General features: G+C 39.4%; 2 protein-coding genes and 1 long non-coding RNA gene across 3 annotated transcripts in view; 2 read left to right on the plus strand and 1 right to left on the minus strand.

The window, feature by feature from the left end:
* Positions 1-385: 385 nt before the first annotated feature.
* LOC306979037 lies at positions 386-758 on the minus strand. The gene is made up of 3 exons (XR_013793935.1): positions 667-758; positions 544-593; positions 386-474 (listed from the first exon to the last, which is right to left on the minus strand). It is a non-coding gene; the product is annotated as an uncharacterized lncRNA (long non-coding RNA).
* A 7,847-nt stretch (positions 759-8,605) lies between these two features.
* On the plus strand, positions 8,606-18,138 carry asb3 (ankyrin repeat and SOCS box containing 3; the record flags this gene model as incomplete). The annotated part of the gene is made up of 9 exons (XM_079577417.1): positions 8,606-8,804; positions 11,463-11,636; positions 11,767-11,879; positions 13,611-13,743; positions 14,133-14,316; positions 15,533-15,754; positions 15,882-16,235; positions 17,699-17,832; positions 17,953-18,138. The coding sequence occupies 9 exons, from the start codon at positions 8,606-8,608 to the stop codon at positions 18,096-18,098; spliced, it is 1,659 nt and encodes a 552-aa protein (XP_079433543.1). The 3' UTR covers positions 18,099-18,138.
* Positions 18,139-22,336: 4,198 nt separating this feature from the next.
* abca5 (ATP-binding cassette, sub-family A (ABC1), member 5) overlaps positions 22,337-24,647 on the plus strand; it is a 51,848-nt gene continuing 49,537 nt past the window's right edge. Inside the window, exon 1 of the mRNA XM_079577085.1 lies at positions 22,337-22,477. Coding sequence (XP_079433211.1) covers positions 22,465-22,477 — 13 coding nt within the window. The 5' untranslated portion in view covers positions 22,337-22,464. The remainder of the gene's footprint in view (positions 22,478-24,647) is intronic.

The following is a 24,647-nucleotide window of genomic DNA, read 5'->3' on the forward strand; positions in this document are numbered from 1 at the left end:
GCAGCAACGGCGGAGCAATGGCGGCCCCCACGTTTGTGGTCAAAAAGCAGGGCAGCCAGCGGCCATTGAATAATATAGGCCTTTAGAACGCTGTGATGTCACCTGGCTGCGCTCCTGTTAAAGGTCTGCTGTTTGACAGTGTGGTTCACATTGACCCGTGGACTGAGATGAGTTGTAGCATCTGGAGGGTGAACACTGAGCTCAGTCAAACCTCCTCATTTAAAGAGGTGGTTGTAGTGAATTAAACATTGAACTAAAGTCAGTCAGTAACAGGCGGGCACGAGCTCGAGTCTTCCAAATGTTTTTAATGAAATGCTTCAAAGAGGTTTTAATATTTAGTTTTTGTGGATTCCAGCACACACAGGGATAAGCGTCAAAGAGTTAGCAATTAGCATGAGCGATTTAAGGGTTTGTTGAAGCAGAAGGATCTTCAATGACTTCGTAAACGTCTGATGGATTATCGTCACTGCCCACCTGCAGAGACACGACACAGAAATGACCGACGTGCTTTAAATGCAGCTGAAATAACTTTTGCCACTTTACGTAGCGCGCGCCGGGTCTTTGTCTCTGTGGATCCTGCTTCGCTCGTTTCACTGGAAAAGTAAAACAAACAGATGTTTAAATGTAGAGATGTAGTTTTACGTTTTCTTGTGTCCGTTCTTTTACCTCTGGTCCATTTGTAAAGAGAAGCACCGACACAGACGAGGAGCAGAACCACCAGCCCCACAGTCAAAGCCACGTGTCTCAGCAGGAAGTCTGGAAACAAATGTGCTTTGTTTGTGAAAGACGTGTGAAGCTGGTGATATGTTGTGGTTTTGAGATGCTGGGTTAGTGTTGCAACTGTTAACCTCTTAACTCCCGCCTGAACCGAAAGGATCTTTTTCCTCACGTCAGATTTTTTTTTCAGCATTTTTTTGTTGGGTATTCATTTTGATCATATTTTTGTCATTTTTTTGTCCATTTTTTAATCAAATTTTTTGCATTTTTTGTTACATTTTGTCCTTTTTTTGTCACATTTTTGTACCATTTTGGTCATTTTTTTTTTGGTCAAATTTGGATCATATTTTTGTCATTTTTTGTCATTTTTTTGTCAATTTTTTAATCAAATTTTTTGCATTTTTTGTTACATTTTGGTCATTTTTTTGTCACATTTTGCAACATTTTGGTCATTTTTTTGGTCAAATTTTGATCATATTTTTGTCATTTTTTGTCATTTTTTTAATCAAATATTTTTGTCACATTTTGTACCATTTTGGTCATTTTTGTGGTCTTTTTTTGGGTCATTTTTTGGTCAAATTTTGATCATATTTTTGTCATTTTTTGGTCAATTTTTTATACAATTTTTTGCATTTTTTGTCACATTTTGTAACATTTTTGTCATTTTTTTGGTCATTTTTTGGTCATTTTTTGTCACATTTTGGTCATTTTTTTTGGTCAAATTTTGATCATATTTTTGTCATTTTTTGTCATTTTTTAGTCAATTTTTGTTATCAATTTTTGTGCATTTTTTTGTCACATTTTGCAACATTTTTGTCATTTTTTGGTCAAATTTTGATCATATTTTTGTCATTTTTTTGTTCATTTTTTAATCAAATTTTTTGCATTTTTTGTTACATTTTGTTAGCCTGGCTAACACCAGACTAAAATCACAAGTGATATTTAGTCTGGGGACCACCAATTCATTTTCTCGTAGGAGAGGTGTGGTTTACGATCGTCCATAGTCGTTTATTGGGCGATACGAAAAAAAAAAAAAAAAAGTCTCATGCGTGTGCACGTAGCCCCAGCCAATCATATCATCGTATGAGATGACGTATGACGTACCCGCTGTAAACTTTTGAGCTAAATTATTTAGAACAAGGTCTAAAGCTTTATCAAAAAATACCATCGTGTCTGCTGCTGTCATGTTGGATCCGTAAATACACTGTTTTAAAAATTATCCGTAAATAAACTACAAGCTTCCATATATCGAATAGCGCGTCATCGTCTTGCCGTCCCTCCTCGCTCTGTGATTGGTTCCCAAATCCACCGGAGATTTGGCCATGGTCCCCAGGCTGTTGTGCAGTTCGAAATAATTCGAGCGCACACAGCAGCCTGGTGTTAGCCAGGTTAACATTTTGTCCTTTTTTTGTCACATTTTTGTACCATTTTGGTCATTTTTTTTGGTCAAATTTCGATCATATTTTGGTCATTTTTTGTCATTTTTTTGTCCATTTTTGTTATCAATTTTTTTGCATTTTTTTGTCACATTTTGCAACATTTTTTTGGTCAAATTTTGATCATATTTTTGTCATTTTTTGGTCACATTTTGCAACATTTTTGTCATTTTTTTGGTCAAATTTTGATCATATTTTTGTCATTTTTTGGTCAATTTTTTTGTCATTTTTTGGTGCATTTTTTGTCACATTTTGTAACATTTTTGTCATTTTTCGTCACTTTTTTGTCAATGTTTTCTCACTTTTTTGTCACATTTCCATCATCGTTTTCGTCTCAGTTTTGTTGCCATTTTCTCACCTTTTTTCCAGAAGCTTTTGGATTGGGGTAAAGCCAAACCGGAGAAGATGTGCTCGGTTCAGGTGGGAGTTAAGGGGTTAAACTGTAAAAGCTTCCGTCACCTCTGAAGGGCCACGTCCTGACGCCTGACTCCTCCCCCTCCTGCCGTCTGCCTGTGACTCCACAGCTCAGAGAGTGATGAAAAGCAGACGTTGTGTCGCTGAAGGAGACGGAGACGCTGGAGTTGGAGCGAGATATCTTGAGCTGTCGATGATCTTCGGGCACTTCCTCTCCTTTGTTCAGCCACGTTATTCTGGGTTTGTGGAAGTGAGCTGTCCACACGGAGCAGGTCAGAGTCAGCGCTGCTCCAGCTCTGCGCTCGGACACTGCAGGAGGAGGAAACAGCGATTTACCAAAGAGTCGGGCTGAAAAATGATTATTTTACCAGTATTGATGGGCCTTTCCTGAACTAGCAAGTAAATAAATGTGTACGAAATGCGCGGCATGAATAAAGTTGCCCCCACAGAAGGACGGCCTCGTGGTTCTAACCGGGCCTGTTGGTCTCTCATAAGGAGCTTCTGAACCGCTCTCTGTCTGACCCGTCACCTAGGACCTGTTTGCCCTGGGAGACCCTACAGGGGCACGAAGCCCCGACAGCAGAGCTCCAGGATCATTCAGGTTCCAACCCTCCACCACGTTAAAGAGGGGTATACTGCTTTTTTCAGTGACATAGCACCAAAAAACAACCTTCATATCGGAGGGCCGTTTTTTCCAAATGAGGCTTTTATTTTGAAAACATCAAAATAATGTAAACAAACAGATTTAAGGCTGTAGGTTCAGCAGCTCCGTGACTGTGCTGCATTTTTAGATTATTCACTGTTTGTTTGTTTGTCGCACGGCCCCAAAACGTGCACTCACAAACGACACCATTTAAGAATTTTATTTCCTTAAAGAGGGGGTTTTCTGCTTTTTTCAGTCCCACAGCACCAGTCTATATCTCACTACAATGATGACAAACCTTCTGTTGGTCTGTAAATGCAGTAAATTAGAATAACTGCCTTGTATAAAATGTCTCTCTCAAAATGTCTGTAGTGAATGTCTTGAAATAGGCCTCTGTCTCTTTAAGAACCTCTGAGCCTTTAGACACGCCCCCTCCACACGCTGTCTGTGGCATCAGTGGGGAGGGGGTTCTGCTGAGGAGCAGTGGTTGGTTACTCGGCTGGTGACGAAAGGTCGGAGGCGTCTCCAGGAGGTGGGGGCGTTCCTAGGAGGACTCAGGCAAACCTATCCCTAAAATGGCCGCCATCAGAGTTTTTACAGATGACTCAGAAATACGTGAATGTGCCAAGGCAACACATGTTTTTAATGAGGGAGTGACAGAATAACATGATGGAAAGCTTGAAAATGTCCATTTTGCATAATACCCCCCCTTTAAGGTGGGGATTCAGGAAGGGGCCGATAATTATAAGCTCACATTGCATTGAATCTGCGGCTCCAGCTCGTTTTCTGTGAAAAAGGAAGCGTGTGAAAAAGATGAGGAAATGCAACGACCCGCGCTCAGGTTTAAACACTCAAACAGAGCAGATCCTAAACCAATGTATGATCTTTGTAAATAAGATGTGACACAGATGAGCAGACCCTTCATGAACTGACACCTTAACGTGGTGGAGGGTTTGAGCCCGAATGATCCTTTTGTGACATTTTTTGTCATTTGTTTGTCATTTTTTGTCACATTTTTGTTATTTTTTGGTCAAATTTTTATCACATATTTGTCTTTTTTTTTGTCACATTTTGCCACATTTTGGACTTTTTTTTGTTGTCATTTTTTGTCACATTTCTGTCATTTTTTCGTCATTTTTAAATCAAATTTTTTGTCCTTTTTTGTCACATTTTTTGTCATTTTTTTGTCTTTTTTGGTCAAATTTTGACAAAAAATGACAAAAATTCAACAAATAATTAACAAAAAATGACAAAAATTCAAAAAAAAAAAAAAAATGGGACGAAAAATTCAACAAAAAAGTGACAAAAATTCAACAAAAATTCAACAAAAATGTGACAAAAATTCAACAAAAATTCAACAAAAAAGTGAAAAAAAATTTACAAAAAATTTACATCAATTCAACAAAAAATGACAAAAATTCAACAAAAATGTGACAAAAATTCAACAAAAAAGTGACAAAAATTCAACAAAAATTCAACAAAAAATGTCCAAAATCTACCAAAAACGACAAAAATTAGACAAAAATGTGACAAAAAAAACAAAACAAAAAAGTGACACAACACGACAACAACGCGAGGAAAAAGCTCAGTTTCGTTGGTCTTAGCTTTCAAATGAGGTTGAGCCAAAAGAATGCATTTGGTTTAGGGGGATGGTAAGAGCTTAAAGACCTGTAATAGACTAATATATTGGCTAAAATATATTATAGATATATGCTAATACATAATGATATCTATTATATATTATATCGGATCAGTATCAGACCGGTATCGGCCAGCCTGAAGTATCGGGGACTTTGGAAGGACTTGACTTAATAAACTGCTGTATGATCCTCGGACTAGTGAGTACGACACTCACCGCTGATGACGGAGAGCACGGTGTCGGTGTCTGCCTCCTGCTGGTGGCCTGTGGCGCTGCAGCTGTAGTGTCCGGCCTGTTCCCGCGTCACGTTGTGTAAGAACAGGCTGCAGTTCTTCAGCAGAGAAGCTCCTCCTCCAGAACCCGCTCCTCCTCCAGAACCCGCTCCTCCTCCAGAACCCGCTCCTCCTCCAGAACCCGCTCCTCCTCCAGAACCCGCTCCTCCCACGATCAGCAGCGTCGACCGAGTCTCCTCCAGGAAATGCCAGCCGACCTCACAGCGCGGAGCGAACGCACTTCCACACGACAACACGGCGTCCGCCCCCTCTCGCACCGACACGAAGTGAATCTCTGAACAATCTGAAAGGACATGAGACGAATCGGTGAACTCGGTATCGATTAAAGGGGGGTGTTATGCAAAATCGACCTTTTCAAGCTTTCCATCCTGTTATTCTGTCACTCCCTCATTAAAAACATGGCTGAAGTGTTGCCTTGGCACATTCACGTATTTTTGAGTAATCTGTAAAAACTCTGATGGCGGCCATTTTAGGGATAGGTTTGCCTGAGTCCTCCTAGGAACGCCCCCACCTCCTGGAGACGCCTCCGAGCTTTCGTCACCAGCCGAGTAACCAACCACTGCTCCTCAGCAGAACCCCCTCCCCACTGATGCCACAGACAGCGTGTGGAGGGGGCGTGTCTAAAGGCTCAGAGGTTATTAACCCCTTAACTCCCGCCTGAACCGAGAGGATCTTTTTCCTCACGTCAACAGATTTTTTTCCAATCTTTTTTTTTTTGTTGGGTTTTCAACTCATTTTTGTAACTTTTTTGTCACATTTTGTGAATTTCTTGTGACATTTTTGCCACTTTTACATACATTTTTCTTTAATTTTGTTATACATTTTTTTGTCATTTTTTGTCAAATTTTGTTATCAATTTTTTTGGTCAATTTTTGTCAATTTTTTATCACATTTTCGTCAATTTTTTGTCAATTTCTTGTGACATTTTTGCCACTTTTTCAGAAATTTTTATCATATTTTTGTCATTTTTTGTCACATTTTTGATATTTTTTCTTCAATTTTTTATCATATTTTTGTCCCATTTCCATCATTGTTTTCGTCTCAGTTTTGTTGCTATTTTCACACCTTTTTTCCACAGCTTTTGGATTGGGGTAAAGCCAAAGTGGAGAAAATGTGCTCGGTTCAGGTGGGAGTTAAGAGGTTCTTAAAGAGACAGAGGCCAATTTCAAGACATTCACTACAGCCATTTTGAGAGAGACATTTTATACAAGGCAGTTATTCTAATTTACTGCATTTACAGACCAACAGAAGGTTTGTCATCATTGTAGTGTGATATAGACTGGTGCTATGGGACTGAAAAAAGCAGAATACCCCCTCTTTAAACCCCCACTTTCACCGAGCACATTTCTCCAGTTCGACTTGACCCAAATCTAAAAGCTTCTTGACAAAAACGGGATGTAAGTCTGGATGAAAATGCTGCAAAATAGTGATGGAAAAAGTGATGAAAAGACAACATCACTCTAAGTTTGAGTGCAGTGAAATCTTAGCCTCTCAAAACTGTATACATTTCGAGATCACCTTTTTGGATCTAAAGTCCAGCTCTATGGGGACTTCAGTGTTTCTACATGGAGTGAATGTCCTGACCTGAGGAAGGAGCAGCGATGAAGAGGAGCAGCAGCATCTGATGTGGAGCCATCCTCCATCTGTCTCTGCAGGAACTGTCTGGTCTCACATGTGGAAGTGCTTTATGTTAATGACCCCAGAGCGGCTTCTTAGTTTCACTTCCGCAGGATCTGCTTGAAAGACGCAGGCGACATATTTAAAGCTCGATGTGACGTTAGATTAGAAACAATCTTTGGGCAGATTTCACTGTGGCAGGTTTGGTTTTTAACAATAAAGTGGCAAAAATGTGACAAAAATGTGACAAAAAATGGACAAAAAAATTATGAAAAAGTGGCAAAAATGTCAAAAAAATTAACAAAAATTTCACAGAAAAATAACAATGTGACAAAAAACTGACAAATCAATAGACAAAAAATGACCCAAAAAAATGACAGAAAGTGACAATTAAATGACGAAAAATTGACAAAAAATTGACGAAAAAATTAAAAAAAAATGGCAAAAATGTGACAAAAATGTGATAAAAATTTGACAAATCAATAGACAAAAAAAGACAAAAAAATTACGAAAAATTGACAAAAAATTGACAAAATTGACAAAAAATTTACGAAAAAATAACAAAAAAGTGGCAAAAATGTGATAAAAATTTGACGAAAAATTGACAAAAAAATGATGAAAAAGTGGCAAAAATGTCACAAAAATTTACAAAAAATATACAAAAATGTGCCAAAAACCTGACAAATCAAATCAGAAAGTGACAAAAAAATCTCACATGTGGAAGTGCTTTATGTTAATGACCCCAGAGCGGCTTCTTAGTTTCACTTCCTCAGGATCTGCTTGAAAGACGCAGGCGACATATTTAAAGCTCGATGTGTGGAAGTTTTTTTGTCTTACTTTGACACGAGTTGGTGATTACAAAAAACGGACAGATTAATAGACAAAAAAGGACAAAAAAGGACGAAAAATGATGAAAAAATACTAAAAAATTGACAAAAATGAGGAAAAAATACTAAAAAATTGACAAAAATGATGAAAAAATAACAAAATTGGCAAAAATGTGACAAAAAACAGACAAATCAATAGAAAAAAATGACAAAAAAATGACAGAAAGTAACAAAATAATGACAAAAAATTTACGAAAAAATAACAAAAAAGTGGCAAAAATGATGAACAATTTCTTTTTTTTTTTACAAAAATAATGAAAAATAACAAAAAATGGACAAAAAATGGACAAGTGGCAAAAATGTCACAAAAAATTACAAAAAATATGAGAAAAAAAAAGACAAATCAATAGACAAAAAAGGACAAAAAATGCAGAAAATGACCAAAAAAAATACAAAATATTTACAAAAAATGGACGAAAAAATAACAAAAAAGTGACGAAAAAATGTACAAAAAAATGATGAAAAAGTGGCAAAAATGTCACAAAAATGTCACAAAAATGGACAAAAACTTGACAAAAAAGTGACAAAATGAGTTGAAACCCCCCCCCCAAAAATGATGGAAAATAAATCTGATGACGTGAGGAAAAAGATCCATTCAGATGAGTTTAGTAGATCTTAGCTTTCAAATGAGGCGTCACACTGACCTACAGGATTTGGGTAAGGCTGAACTGGAGAAAATGCTCTCGGTTCAGGCGGGAGTTAAGAGTTTAATTGATGCAGTTACATCATCTCTCCACCACTGCTTCATGGCACTGTTTACCTCGCCACTGGCCGTCATCGCTGAACCTTCTCCTTTCGTTCTTGGAGAAATGTGGTCAGGCTGTAAATAAACAGTTTGTGGAAAGGGGAAGTTCTGGGTGTGAATGTTGCTAAGGCTATTGTGATGATGTTTTTATTTCTGAAAAGTGAGTAATGCGGGTGTGACTCTGCTCTAACCCCGCCTCTGCTCCTCCTCTCAGATGGATTTCTCCGAGTCCTACAGCGACTCTGTGGGCAGCGTCTCGGCGGCGGCTCGCTCCGGGTCGCTGGCCGGGGTCCGGACTCTGATCCGGGCCGGACTCAGTTTGGACGTGAGGGACAATCGCGGCTGGACCTGTCTGCACGAGGGCGCTGCCAAAGGGCACAAGGGCTGCGTCAGGGAGATCCTCAGAGCCGCAGGTGGGAAACGTCCGGACTCTGTTACTGTGACCGGACCCTGCCAGGGTTTTGTAATCAATAATAAAGGCGTGAAGAGATGAACAGTAGAAATGCACGAGCGCCGTTTGTCACAGCATGAAGTCAACAAAACTGTAGGAAAATAATGTGTAAATGTTACTTTCTTTTAAGCTCTTAACTCCCGCCTGAACTGAGAGCATTTTCTCCAGTTCAGCTTTACCCAAATCCTGTAGGCCAGTGTAACGCCTCATTTGAAAGCTAAGACCTACAAAACTCATCTAAATGGATCTTTTTCCTCACGTCGTCAGATTTTTAATTTTTTTTTGTATTCAACTCATTTTTGTAATTTTTTTTGTCTTTTTTTTTTGTCGAATTTTGTCCCTTTTTTTTTTTTTATTTTTTTTTGTCTTTTTTGTCATTTTTTTGTCACATTTTACATTTTTTTGTCACATTTTTTGTCACAATTTTTGTCACATTTTTTGTCATTTTTTTGTCATTTTTTTGTCACATTTTTGTCTTTTTTTGGTCCTTTTTTGTCGTTTTTTTCGTCGCATTTTTGTCACATTTTTGTCTTTTTTTTTGTTATTTTTTGTCATATTTTTTGTCTTTTTTTGTCAGTTTTTGTCACATTTTTGTCAATGTTTTCTCACTTTTTTGTCTTTTTTGGTCATTTTTTTGTCACTTTTTTGTCATTTTTTTGTCACTTTTTTATCACTTTTTAGTCATTTTTTTGTCACATTTTTTGTCTTATTTTTGTCACTTTTTTGTCATTTTTTTGTCACATTTTTTGTCATTTTTGTCTTTTTTTGTCATTTTTTCATCACTTTTTTGTCATTTTTTTGTCTTTTTTTGTCACATTTTTTGTCACATTTTTTGTTATTTTTTTCGTCTTTTTTTGTCATTTTTTATCACTTTTTTGTCATTTTTTTGTCACATTTTTTTGTCATTTTTGTCTTTATCTTTTTTTCATCACTTTTTTGTCTTTTTTTTGTCTTTTTTTGTCATTTTTTCGTCACTTTTTTGTCAAAGTTTTCTCACTTTTTCGTCACATCTTCATCATTGTTTTCGTCTCAGTTCACTCAGTCACTATTTTCTCACCTTTTTTCCAGAAGCTTTTAGATTGGGGTAAAGCCAAACTGGAGAAAATGTGCTCGGTTCAGGTGGGAGTTAAGGGGTTAAATAATAGCATTTTATAATAAAACATGATTTTTCAACATAAAGTAAATTCTCACAAAATAAAAATTAAAAGATAACTTGAATTTTACCCCCCATTTTAAACAAGCACATTTTCTTCTGTTCGGTTTTACCCAAATCTAAAAGCTAATGGATGCCTTTAGGCCTCATTTGACTGCGTTTTTATCACACTTTTGAAGCATTTTTTGTCACGTTTTTGTCTCTTTTTCATCACTTTCTTTCGTTGCTGTTTTGGCGTGCTTTTATCAGTTCTCAATCGCATTTTTGTCCCTTTTATGTGGCTTTTTTGTCATGTTTTCGTCACCGTTTTTAGTTGCTCTTTTGTGGCTTTCATGTTGCATCTTCATCGCGCTTTAGACGTGTTTTTCGGCATGTTTTTGTCGCTCTTTTGTCACTTTTTTGTTGCTTTTAAAGAGGGGGTATTTTGCTTTTTTCAGTCACACAGCACCAGTCTATATCACACTACAATGATGACAAACCTTCTGCTGGTCTGTAAATGCAGTAAATTAGAATAACTGCCTTGCATAAAATTGCTCTCTCAAAATGGCTGTAGTGAATGTCTTGAAATAGGCCTCTGTCTCTTTAACCTCTTAACTCCCACCTGAACCGAGCACATTTTCTCCAGTTTGGCTTTACCCCAATCCAAAAGCTTCTGGGAAAGAGCTGTGAAAATAGCAACAAAACTGAGACGAAAACAATGATGGAAATGTGACAAAAAAGTGACGATAAATTTATGAAAAAGTGGCAAAAATGTCACATGAAATTGACAAAAAATTGATGAAAAAATGACAAAAATGTGACAAAATGTGACAAAAAAATTACAAAAATATAACAAAAAATGGAAGAAAAAATGACAAAAATGTGCCAAAAAATGATTTCTAAAATGACAAAATTTTGACTAAAAAATGACAAAAAATGGAAGAAAAAATGACAATAAAATCACTTTAAAAAGTTACAAAAATGAGTTGAATCCCCAACCAAAAAAATTATGGAAAAAAAATCTGTTGAAGTGAGGAAAAAGATCCTCTCGGTTCAGGCGGGAGTTCAGAGGTCACGAACCTCTGAGCCTTTCCGACACGCCCCCTCCACACGCTGTCTGTGGCATCAGTGGGGAGGGGGTTCTGCTGAGGAGCAGTGGTCGGTTACTCGGCTGGTGACGAAAGCTCGGAGGCGTCTCCAGGAGGTGGGGGCGTTCCTAGGAGGACTCAGGCAAACCTATCCCTAAAATGGCCACATCAGAGTTTTTACAGATTACTCAGAAATACGTGAATGTGCCAAGGCAGCACTTGAGCCATGTTTTTAATGAGGGAATGACAGAATAACATGATGGAAAGCTTGAAAAAGTCCATTTTGCAGAATACCCCCCTTTAAGAGGTTAATGTAGTTTGATTAAGTTTTTTCATGATGGGTCATCTTATCAATCAGAAATAGCCCCCCCAGTGATAACAGTTCTCTTCCTCCTCGCAGTCGCCTCGTCGACGCTGGACTTCCCCCTCTTCGTGAACGCTCAGACTCACGAGGGGGAGACGCCCGTGTTTTTAGCCGCTCGATTCGGACACGTCTCTGTGGTGAAGCTCCTCCTGAAGGGCGACGCCGACATCGACCTGCAGACCAACGACCTGTCCTGCCCCCTGTACGCAGGTAAACACCGCTCAGACATGTCCCGCCCCCTCAGACCTGCCCCGCCCCCTCAGACCAGCCCCGCCCCTGGACGCAGGTAAGGACGACGAGACTCTGGACTTTCTCACTTTTCTTTCACGTTACCTTCCAGCTGTGGACGGGGGCCACACGGAGGTCGTGAAGCTGCTTCTTCTCCAGGGAGCACAGGTGAACCGGAGCCACACTGCTTCCTGGTGGACATGTCTGCACCTGGCAGTTTATAAGGCAAGACACGACTATCCTCCACAAGTCGGGCTGGGTACCGTTCAACGACACCAGTCTGGTATCGGGAAAAAGGTTTAGGTTTGAAAGAAAGTGCAAGAATTGAAGGCAGAAACCAAAGAAACAACTAAAAAACTGACTTGGTTGTTTCAGCTCAAATGAGTGATTTTTTCTCGTTTTCCCATTTTTCCCACATTTCTTTACGAACCTGATATCAGGGGCGGACTGGCCATATGTCCATTCTGGAAGAGCACAGAAGGGCCACTGGCTCTAGGGCCACCAGTCCCGCCTCAACCGAGCTTTACCCAAATCTAAAAGCTAAAAAGAACAGCAAAAAATAATAGAAAAAATAATTTAAATGATGTGACAAAAATTCAACAAAAAATCAACAAAAAATCAACAAAAAATCAACAAAAAATCAACAAAAAATCAACAAAAAATCAACAAAAATGTGACAAAAATGTGACAAAAACTCAACAAAAAATTGACAAAAATTCAGAAAAAATTTGACAAAAATTCAAAAAAAATCTGACAAAAATTCAACAAAATGTGACAAAAATTCAACAAAATGTGACAAAAATTCAACAAAATGTGACAAAAATTCAACAAAAATGTGACAAAAATTCAACAAAATGTGACAAAAATTCAACAAAATGTGACAAAAATTCAACAAAAATGTGACAAAAATTCAACAAAATGTGACAAAAATTCAACAAAAATGTGACAAAAATTCAACAAAAAATCAACAAAAATGTGACAAAAATTCAACAAAAATGTGACAAAAATTCAACAAAATGTGACAAAAATTCAACAAAAATGTGACAAAAATTCAACAAAAAATCAACAAAAATGTGACAAAAATTCAACAAAAAATCAACAAAAATGTGACAAAAATTCAACAAAAATGTGACAAAAACTCAACAAAAATGTGACAAAAATTCAACAAAAATGTGACAAAAATGTGACAAAAATTCAACAAAAATGTGACAAAAATTCAACAAAAATGTGACAAAAATTCAACAAAAACTCAAAAAAATGTAACAAAAATGTGACAAAAATTCAACAAAAATGTGACAAAAATTCAACAAAAACTCAAAAAAATGTAACAAAAATGTGACAAAATTCAACAAAAATGTGACAAAAATTCAACAAAAATGTGACAAAAATTTACCAAAAATATGACAAAAATTCAACAAAAATGTGACAAAATTCAACAAAAATGTGACAAAAATTCAACAAAAATGTGACAAAAATTCAACAAAAATGTGACAAAAAAAAAAAAAAATTCTACAAAAATGTGACAAAAACTCAACAAAAATGTGACGAAAAAAAAACATACAAAAGGTGACACAACACAGCAACAGCGTGAGGAAAAAGGTCAGTTTTGTGGGTCTTTGCTTTCGAATGAGGTGTTACACAGACCTATATAACAGCCAAAAGAGGACAGAATGCATTTGGTTTAGGCGGGGGGTTAGAGGTTAATATGTATTTGTGGAAGTGTCACATTTACACTAATTTGGGCCAGGCTGGTCAGAATCCAGGGCTGTTTTTCAGTCCCAGTCCGGCCCTGCCTGACATTGTAAATTTGCAGATCCTCCACACAATATTTGTCTGTTTCTGGTTCTCGATGAAATTTTAGAATTAGTATCGAAAACCAAATATTAAAAAGAACTGGCCTCATCGGGTCATCCATTTTGTTTCCAGTCTGATCCTCTGGTCACGTGTTCTCCACAGGGTCACGGTGAGATCGTGGATTTACTGAGCGCAAAAGCCGACCTGGAGTCACAGGACGACCACCGCATCACGCCGCTGTTCCTGGCCGCTCAGTACGGACAGCTGACCTGCCTCAAGAAGCTCATCGCCGCAGGTGAGAGCTCGGTCTGGGCTCGGTCTGGGCTCGGTCTGGGCTCAGTCTGGGCTCAGTCTGGGCTCGGTCTGGGCTCGGTCTGTGCTCAGTCTGTGCTCAGTCTGTGCTCAGTCTGGGCTCGGTCTGGGCTCGGGCTCGGTCTGGGCTCGGTCTGGGCTCAGTCTGGGCTCAGTCTGTGCTCGGTCTGGGCTCGGTCTCGGCTCGGTCTTGTCTCGGTCTGGGCTCGGTCTTGTCTCGGTCTGGGCTCGGTCTGTGCTCAGTCTGTGCTCAGTCTGTGCTCGGTCTGGGCTCAGTCTGGGCTCGGTCTGGGCTCGGTCTGGGCTCAGTCTCGGTCTCGGTCTCGGTCTCGGTCTGGATTAAGCCCTGGTTGACCCGCTCCTGTCCTGCAGGTGCAGAGGTGTCCGTGCACGTGAGCGACGGGGCCACGCCCCTGCACATCGCGGCTCAGGAGGGGCACGAGGACGTCGTGGCCGAGCTCCTGGCGAGCGGAGCCGATCCCAACAAGAGCTGCAGGAACGTGTTGCAGTGGGCGCAGCTGCCGATCCACGCGGCCGCGCAGTTCGGCCACAGCGGGTACATTATTATTATTATTTTAAAATAAATAATAAGTGTGTTTGGGGGAGTTACACAAATCAGCCTCCCGCCCTACAGCCTCCCGCCCTACAGCCGTAGAGCGGGAGGCTGTAGGGCGGGAGGCTGATTTGTGACAAAATGTGACAAATCAATGACAAAAATTGGATAAAAAAATTGGGGGGAAAATGACAGAAATGTGACAAAAAAATTACAAAAAATTGACAAAAAAAATAAAAAAATGGACGAAAAAATTACAAAAATGGGATAAAAAATTGGCAAAAAAATTACAAAAATGTGATTAAAAAAATACAAAAATGTGACAAAAAATGACAAAAAAGTTACAAAAATGAGCTGAATACCCAACAAAAAAAGATGGAAAAAAAATCTCGGTTCAGGCGGGAGTTAAGAGGTTAACCATGTGCATTTTCTCCAGTTCAGCTTTACCCAAATCTAAAAGCTTTTCGACTGGAGCTACAGGCCAGTGTCAGATCTACAAAACGGATCTAAACAGATCTTTCTCCTCGCGTTGTTGTCGTCACGTTCTTTTTTAGTCACTTATTGATCCTTTTTGCTTGTGTTTTCATCCATGTTTTCTTCTTGTTTTTGTTTATCTTTGACGCTTTGTTCAAGAACCTTTTAGATTTGGGCAAAGCCAAACTGGAGATAATGTGCTAATGGCAAAAATGTGACAAAAATGTCACAAGAAATTGACAAAAAATTGAAGAAAAAATGACAAAAATGTGACAAAAAATAACAAAAAAATGACAAAAATTTGATAAAAAATGGACGAAAAAATGACAAAAAATTGATTAAAAAAATGACGAAAAAAGACAGAAATGTGACGAAAAAAATGACAAAAATTTGAAAAAAAAGGCAAAAAAATTACAAAAAGGTGTTAAAAAAAATTACAAAAATGTGACCAAAAAAACACAAAAAATGGACGAAAAAATAACAATAATGTGACAAAAATGAGTTGAAAAGCTTTTTGACTGGAGCTCACAGCCGATAGGCCAGTGTCAGATCTACAAAACGGATCTAAACAGACCTTTCTCCTCGCGTTGTTGTCGTCACGTTCTTTTTTAGTCACTCACTTATTCATACTTTTTGCATGTTTTTTCATCCATGTTTTCTTGCTTTGTTCAAGAACCTTTTAGATTTGGGCAAAGCCAAACTGGAGATAATGTGCTTTGTATAACTTGTGTATATGTATTTTCAGAGTCCTGAAGCGACTGATCCCCGTCACCGACCGCTGCATCGACCGCGGCCCCGAGCACGTGAGCCCCGTGTACTTGACCGTGATGAGCGACCAGAGGGGGGCGCTGCAGCTGCTCCTCACAGAGGGCTACAGCCCCGACGCCCAGGACAGCGAGGAGCTGCTGGAGCTCAAGTGTCCGCTGTCGCTGGCTGTGGATCTGGCTGTCAGCGAGCCGGAGAGAGGGTCAGTCCTGCCTAATTGTGGAGAGTTGTAGCTTCTTTTCTCAGTTTTATCCCTGTCAGAGCCAAAAACTGCCCACACTCTCTCTTCACGATGTTTGTTTCATGATGTTGTTCTTCTCTTTTCTCAGCCTGGAAACCGTGAGGATTCTTTTGTCCGCTGGAGCCACAGCCCACAGAGAAATCTGGGCTCATGTTTTAAAATCAGAGGGGGCGGAGTTACTGCAGCTGTTTCTGGACTTCAGGACCTTCTCACGACCTTCCTCTGTCTCGGAGAGTCCGGGTTCGGAGAGTCCGGGTCCGGGATCAGAGAGTCCGGGTCCGGGATCGGAGAGTCCGGGTCCGGGATCGGCGAGGGCCCTGACGGAGCTGGAGGTGGAGGACCTGGTGAAGGAGTGCGGGAGTCAAGTGCAGAACAGCTCCATGTGGATGCCTCTGCTCCTGAAGGCCGGGCTGGACCCTCACGCCCTCCTGCTGGACCAAATGTAGGAGCCGATATTTATGAAACAGTTTTAAACCAGGGCTGCATCTGAAATGTGGCAGTAAGTCGAGGAAACTCCGCCTCTTTGGCACTGATCCGGCCGTGTGTAGAGCTGGGGACCGTTAAACGGTACCTACTTGGTACCGACCGAAAAGCTATGGTAAGGGGGCGGTATCTAAAAACTTTTTTTTCGGTGCTAATTTTTGGTGCTTTTTCTCTCCAAACGTCAATAAATGATCCACAGTGAGTCTAAAAAAGCCTGAACTCATGAGCAGCTTCAGCACAAATGCAGAAGCAAAGCTATAACTTACTCACACTTCAGTCATTATCAGAGATGGCAGAGCCGCGGTCTGAGCCAGGACTAAACCAGGACTAAACCAGGACTAAACCAGGACTAAACCAGGACTAAACCAGGACTAAACCAGGACTAAACCAGGACTAAACCAGGACTTACAGTAAACTGGTTAAAAACCAGGACTAAGCCAGGACTGAATAAGAAACTAGACTCTTAGACAAATAGAAAAGCAGTGACAACGAGAAACACATGAGCTTCACCTTTAGCTTCACCTTTAGCTTTACCTTTAGCTTTAGCTTTACCTTTAGCTTTAGCTTTAGCTTTACCTTTAGCTTTACCTTTACCTTTACCTTTAGCTTTACCTTTACCTTTAGCTTTAGCTTTACCTTTACCTTTAGCTTTAGCTTTAGCTTTAGCTTTACCTTTAGCTTTAGCTTTAGCTTTACCTTTAGCTTTAGCTTTACCTTTAGCTTTAGCTTTAGCTTTAGCTTTAGCCGCAGAGCCTGAAGTTACTGCTGTTGTTTAAACTCCAGCTGCACCGGAGCGTTTGGATCAAAGATTGTTTGTGGAAAAGGTGAGGCTCACTCTGCATTAGCCATGTTTGGAACAGTTATGGTGCTTTGTCAGTAACAGAGTGAGCGCTCTCACTATGTAACAGATCTGTGACGTGTGAGGAGCTTTCACTGTCGAACAGCTCAGTGAGTTTAGAAAAGTTTATCTTCAGTAAACCGTCCTGATGTGGATCTGGTCTGTTCCTGCAGCTCAGGAGGTAATAATGTCCGAACTCTCTTTTTATCACGGCTTTAGTGGGAATTCTGCTCAAAACATGAAGTTCCAGGTGACGCTGCTGCTCCTGTTTTCTGATGTTTGGACTTCCTCCTGAACCAGACTTTTTATACACACTCAATTAAAATAACAAAGGCATCGAAAAAAGTACCGTTAAGGCACCGGTACCGAAAAGCTGGTATCGTTAAAGCAGTGGTATCAGAAAAAAATGAACGGTACCCAGCCCTAGTCGTGTGTCAGGTAAACTTGTTAAAGGAGTTGGGAAAGACTTAAAAGTTTGGAACAGGAGGAGGAGAAGGAAGGAGCTGTTTTTGACACTTTTGAGATGCAGCCCAGGACTAGACAGGACTTAAACCAGCGACTTTAACGTCCTCTGTCTGTCCCAGATGCTCCGAAGCCCCCGGTGCATCGCTGAACCTCCTGCTGCAGCATCTGAACTGGTCCTGCCTCAGTCTGGGCCGGAGACTCATCCTGGACCAGCGACGCACCAGCAGAACCTGGGAACCACTGCCCATGTTCGGTAAGAAGAGAGTGAGGAAAGACTTGGTTGCAAATCATAAGAAATGAAACATACACAGATCATTCGTGGCGTTATTCAGATGTTCAGCCGTTTATCTTCTGTTCTCCTCTCTCTCTGCAGACTCCATCCCCAGCCTGTTCCACCTGTGTCGGCTGCTCATCAGAGACGTTTTGGGCTCGGCCTCGGTGACGAAGGCCTCAGTCCTGGATCAGCTTCCGGTTCCTCTTTTGTTTCATCACTTCCTGCAGTTTAAAGACGTCCAGTGAACGGTTTAAGGGGCGAACATGAACAATGATCCCTCCCGGAGATGCTCAGACCTGGAGGAGGTCCTGCTCGGTACTTTATGGATTAAATTAACATTATTGTTTTCTGGCTCCATATATTTTAGAATAGGCATCAAAACAAGTATCGTTCAGGTATAGGAGAAATGAAAGTATAAAAAAAAACTATCTTTAGATCCACGTTTTGATGCTGTTGGTCCCGGGACATCATCACAGGAAGTGACTTAGTGGTTTCTCTGCTCATCAGCTGCTTCAGGAACCAAGTCATCCAGAGACTCTCAGGTCTGAGTCAGAGAGTTCGAGACAGAGACACTTTTCCAGGATACGTTTAACCAACTTCACCATGAAAGGCCCATTTCTGTGGAGATAATGTTGTCCTGTTTTATATACATGACATGTGACCTTTCTAGGGCTGAAACGACTAATCGATTATTGAAATAGTCGACAACTATTTTAGTAATCGATTAATCGTTTTCTGGTTCACACAGACTTAAGGCGAGACACTGCAGGTGAATAGGGGGAAAATAATAAATGTAGAGATGTCAATTTGAAACTTTTGCTGAACATCACAGATATAAATATGAGAAAAAAATGTGTTGCACTTTTTCTGTCATTTTATGTTTTCACATAAAAATAAGGCATTTTGAGCATTAAAATGGCCAAAATTGTCTATATTTTGGGAAATCAAAATAATGAATTGAGCCAGATTAAATGGTTTTATTTCATTGACATATTAGTAACTAAGGTTTTTTCAGAGGGGATTTTGGATATTTTGTTTAGTTTTTCAATAAACTAATCATCAGTGAAAAAATCTGTAAAAACTCAAATTCCGCCTGTTTTTTTGGTTTCAAAGCTGAATAAATCAGGCTAGGAATTAGATATTAAAAAATCCCTCTGAAAAAACCTTCAGAATCTTGTTGTGTCTCAGCCTGTAAAGTTTGGAGTCTGTGGGAGCTTCTATAAGGGCTCAGGCTCTGCCCGAGTGCGGCTTCTCTCATTCAGAGAAAACCAGCCCTGAAGTTTTGTAGCGAGTGCGCATGCTCGGCCCGTTCTTCCACTTTTCCGCTCCAGCGTCTCGTAGGAGGAAAAACACCATATTTGGGTGAAAGCGTCGTCACGGGGCCCCTTAGCAGGACACGTGGATGTCAAATCTGTCAATATTTATGAATGAAAACACGCGGGAAAGACGGCCTTTCTACTTCCGGGTCGCCCCCACCTCGCAGACAAAACATCATCAAATAAACATCATCATTTTTATATCTGACATGAAAACTAAGATGTAAAGGGAGGAAAACAGATACAAATCTCCACTTCCACCACTGCGTGAAACATCAATACTTTCACCTGCCGCGTCTCGCCTTAAATGGAGCAAAAATGACATAAAAATGCAGTATTTTTGATGAAATCCTACTGTGTTTATGTAGTTTGGGTCTGTGTACATTTTGTTCATTGTAAATTTCATGAATAAAGCCTCCAACAAACATTTCCCTTTAGTTTACTGTTAACACATCTGCAAGCAGCGCCACTTAAGCTTTATCTGATTAAAGAAAATAGAAAAAATAAAATTTTCCTGCACCATTAACAGCCAAGCGATTACTCGATTAATTATAAAAATAATCGATAGATTAATTGATTACAAAATAATCGTTAGTTGCCGCCCTAGACCTTTCTGCTGGGGCTGTTTATCTGTTTAAATCAATTACACTTTTATAATACTTTTTATACATGTTTTCTTTAAACAAACTTAAGACCTAAGATGTTGTTTTTCCATTTCATTTGCTTTTCCATAAAACATTCTTATTCCAGGTGCAGAATTATGACTAATATTAAAGTAACATTATATACCATAAATGCTCTAATATAGGCCGGGGCCTTTATTTACTCAAGGGCATCTGGGACCAGGCCTTTATTAGAACCAGGCCACAATTAGAGACAGGCCTTTATTTCTATTTGAGCAAAACGGACGACCAGGAAAATGAAGAAAAACGAGATTTTTGTCCATTTGGACCTAAAATATTAGGTTCATTTATTAACTAACATTTCAAACCCTCTCCCAGCGGCTGGAACATTGACGCCTTTTATTTTGTCGGGACAACAGGAAGTGTTTCGTTGCTGTTAGCGGAGCTTTGACATCAATGTCACTGCAGGTTTCTGTTTCGTTTTTACCGCGGACCGGATTATTTGTTGTTATCTCGTGTAAAAGGCGAGTTTAGACGGAGCGTTTGTGTTTGTGATCGATCATGAGACTGACCCGAGAGAAGACGAGACGCTCGCGCTGATGGGAGGAGTTATTTTGAGGCGTGGGACTGACCTGCACACGGAGCAGCTGGACGTGCTTTGAAGACGCGATGGAGACTTTATTAAAACCCTGGAGGGTCACACGACATTTGCCCTGTTTCCAAATATGGTCACAGGAGGTTTGAAAAGTGGCTAAATCTGTGTCAAAGTTGCGCTCGGATCAGCTCCTCCGCAGCGTCCCCCTCGGCCCGGGTTCAGTTTGTTACTTCCTGCACGTGAGTTTTCATTTACACCAGTATGAGACAAATTCCTAACATGGGGAATATTTCTACCGCTATAGTTTCTAATAAAAGCCCCGGCCTGTTTTAGAGACCAGGCCGCTAATGGAATACAGGCCAGTATTAGAGAATTTACGCTATACAGGGTTTCCCAAAGGTCGACTTCAGGGTTTTGTTTTAGACAAAAATATTTGGCACAGACATCCGTCACATGACCCTGATCATAAAACTCAAAACCAACCCAAACGCAACATCCGCCAATGGGACAAACCCGGTGTGAAGTTTGGCACAGCCAGATCAAAATGGGTACAAGCGTCACGACTCCTCGAAACAAAACAATCTTTGACCAAATTCACCCCAGGGCGTTGACACAGTGACATTTTAACCGCTCCACATCCTCTACGCAGGTTGTTAAAGGTATAATAAAGTAAAATAGCGCCACCCGGGGGAAAACAAAAAAAATAATATGATGATTAAAAATGAGGTATGTTGTTGACAAAAGAAATTTGGCTGAAATTGGCCATTAATAGGCTTGTTGCACAATGTGGCTACGCTAGTTCCTCTGAGCTGAAGCTGTGGGCGCTAGTACTTCCTGTTTGTATTCATTTCCATTAAGATGAGCTCAGACCAGTGATTTTCTGGTAGAAATATTTCCATAGAGGAGACGTTTATGTTTGTGAGGATCAGAGAGTTTGTCTTGAAGCTAAAGGCTAATTTAACCTCTTAACTCCCGCCTGAACCGAGAGGATCTTTTCTCCTCACGTCATCATTTTTGTCACTTTTTTGTCTTTTTTTGGTCACTTTTTTTTTTTCCATTTTTTCGTCAATTTTTTATCACATTTTTGTCATTTTTTATCAAATTTTTGTCAATTTTTTATCACATTTTTGTCATTTTTCATCAATTTCTTGTGACATTTTTGTGACATTTTTTGCCACTTTATCATCAATTTTTTGTCCCTTTTTTGTCAATTTTTTATCACATTTTTGCCATTTTATTGTCACATTTTTATCACATTTTTGTCACATTTTATCACATTTTTGTAATTTTTTGGTCATTATTTTGTCACATTTTTGTCATTTTTCGTCAATTTTTTGTCAATTTCTTGTGACATTTTTGTGACATTTTTGCCACTTTTCCATCATTGTTTTCGTCGAGAAAATGTGCTCGGTTCAGGTGGGAGTTAAGCGGTTAATGCATTACACAACTTGAAATAGTGCCTTTATATATATATTTTCATAGCATGTTAGCCTTTAGCTTCAAGACAAACTATCAATCCTTTATGATCACAGGCGTCTCTGATCTGAACTTCATGATTTGAACACAGTAAATGATCATCTACCGGGAACTCACCGCCCACAACATAATCTTTAGAAAATATGATTATTATTCCAGGAAAAGAAAACAGACAGGAAGTCCAGGCGCTCACACCTTCAGGTCAGAGGAGCTAGCATAGCCACACCGTGCAACAAGCCAATTGTGGAGTAAACTAATCAAAACAAAGACACAAAGATGCTACAACAGGCCAACGGAGGCGCGAGGGCCCTCCAATGCCTCTTGCGGCTTTAATGTGCCTTTAAATCGCTATATTCCTGCTGTGTTTATATTATGTCTATCATGTCTGCATTCCTCCTCACTGATTGGTCACCTTCACTACCGCTCATCATTTCCGTGGCGCTGATTGGCTGGCCTTGTGGCGCGGGGCGGGGCTCCAGTTTGACAGGCGGAAGTAGCGTCAGAACCACGGAATAACAACAATTTCTTTCATTGTTTTCGCCGCACGAAGCTCGACAAATGTGACTGAGACTCTGCGCGGCCAGCGAGAGGATATGCCTTAATGTATTTCATCCGTAAGTAGCAAAAAAACACCCGCCGTGCCTGCGTTTATGCCGTTAGCCGCTAGCTTAATGGTAGAATCAGCGTGAAGTGAAGCTAGCCGCGGCTAACACTCACTTTTCACCCACAAATGAAGCTGTTCTCAGGTTCAACTCATTATTTCGTAATTAAAAACATCAGGGGGTGAATGTGGTCCACTGTGCCCGCGTGCGCCTCGGTCTCCCATGTGTTCACGTGTAATCGCTTTATTTCCATCAGGACAGCGTTGATTCTGACACGGGTTTAAACGGTATAAACGATCAAATGTTCAAATCCACTCTCACATTTCTGTAACGGGTTTAATGTTATTAACCTCTTACCGCCCGCCGGAACCAAAGGCATTCTGTCATCTTTGGCCATTAGGTCTGTGTGACAACTCATTTGAAAGCTGAGACCCACAAAACTGATCTTTTTCCTCGCGTTGTTGCTGTGTTGTGTCACCTTTTTTATGTTTTATTTTTGTCACATTTTTGTTGAATTTTTGCCCCTTTTTTTTATTTTTTGTCCTTTTTTTTATTGATTTTTTTGTCACATTTTTGTCGATTTTTTGTCATTTTTTTGTTGAATTTTTGTCACATTTTTGTTGAATTTTTGTCACTTTTTTGTTGAATTTTTGTCATTTTTTGTCACATTTTTGTTGAATTTTTGTCATTTTTTGGTTGAATTTTTGTCACATTTTTGTTGAATTTTTGTCATTTTTTTGTAGAATTTTTGTCACATTTTTGTAGATTTTTTGTCATTTTTTTGTTGAATTTTTGTCACATTTTTGTTGAATTTTTGTCATTTTTTTGTTGAATTTTTGTCATTTTTTGTCACATTTTTGTCGATTTTTTGTCATTTTTTGGTTGAATTTTTGTCACATTTTTGTTGAATTTGTGTCATTTTTTTGTTGAATTTTTGTCACATTTTTGTTTAATTTTTGTTTTATTTTTGTTAAATTTTTGTCATTTTTTGTTGAATTTTTGTCACATTTTTGTTGAATTTTTGTCATTTTTTGTTGAATTTTTGTCACATTTTTGTTGAATTTTTGTCACATTTTTGTTGAATTTTTGTCACATTTTTGTTTAATTTTTGTCATTTTTTGTTGAATTTTTGTCACATTTTTGTTGAATTTTTGTCATTTTTTTGTTGAATTTTTGTCACATTTTTGTTGATTTTTTGTCACATTTTTGTTGAATTTTTGTCATTTTTTGGTCCATTTTTTATCAATTTTCTGTAAATTTTTGTCACATTTTTGTCATTTTTTTGTCACTTTTTTGTCAATGTTTCCATCATTGTTTTCGTCTCAGTTTTGTCGCTATTTTCACAGCTTTTTTCCAGAAGCTTTTGGATTGGGGTAAAGCCAAACTGGAGAAAATGTGCTTGGTTCAGGTGGGAGTTAAGGGGTTAATAATATTCTTAATATCAAGTGCCTTAGTCACCTGTTTTGACTTTGGGGAGCCCCCGCATTAACCAAGTGTATTTTCTCCCGTCCAGCTTTACCCAAATCTAAAAGCTTACAGCCTATAGGCCAGAGTAACGTCAATGGAGGTTCTTGAGTCGTCGTCTGTACTAATTGTTGAAGTGTCAAACGTTTTGCCTCTTCATACAAAATTCTTCATCAGCAACACTAAAGCTCAGCCTGCAGACTAGATAAAGACCACAGGGAGGAGTCAGCTTAAGCCCCTCCCCTCCTATCTCACCTTTAGGTAAACATCAACATCCTCTGGTCCAAAATTCATTCAACTGTGTGTGTTTTTTTAGGACTTTTTTGTTCTTATTCATTTCACAATTGATTTTATTTAATCTCGCGTTTCCAGATCTGTAGGGATGAGAACATGTGACTTGCTGCTGCTGAACTCTCACCTTCTCTCAGATGAAACGCTTCGATAATGTTCTTCATCTAGTCTAAGTTTTGCATTTCTCTGTCCCTCCATGTCCCCCCCACTTTCACTACTGTTTGAGGCGGTCATCATAATCACGGTACATATGAGGTCATCTTTAAACCAGTCTGAGGAATAAACATCTCAAAGCTGAAGCTGAAGCTGAAGGACAGTAGGTAAGACACTCACTTCTCTGTCTCTGATCAGTGATGAGGTGGTGCAATATCGACATATCGACATTATGGCCATATTTTACCACCACACTTTCTGCACTTTTTCATCA

The sequence above is a fragment of the Gobius niger genome, assembly GCF_951799975.1.
Source record: "Gobius niger genome assembly, chromosome: 19".
NCBI lineage: Eukaryota > Metazoa > Chordata > Actinopteri > Gobiiformes > Gobiidae > Gobius > Gobius niger.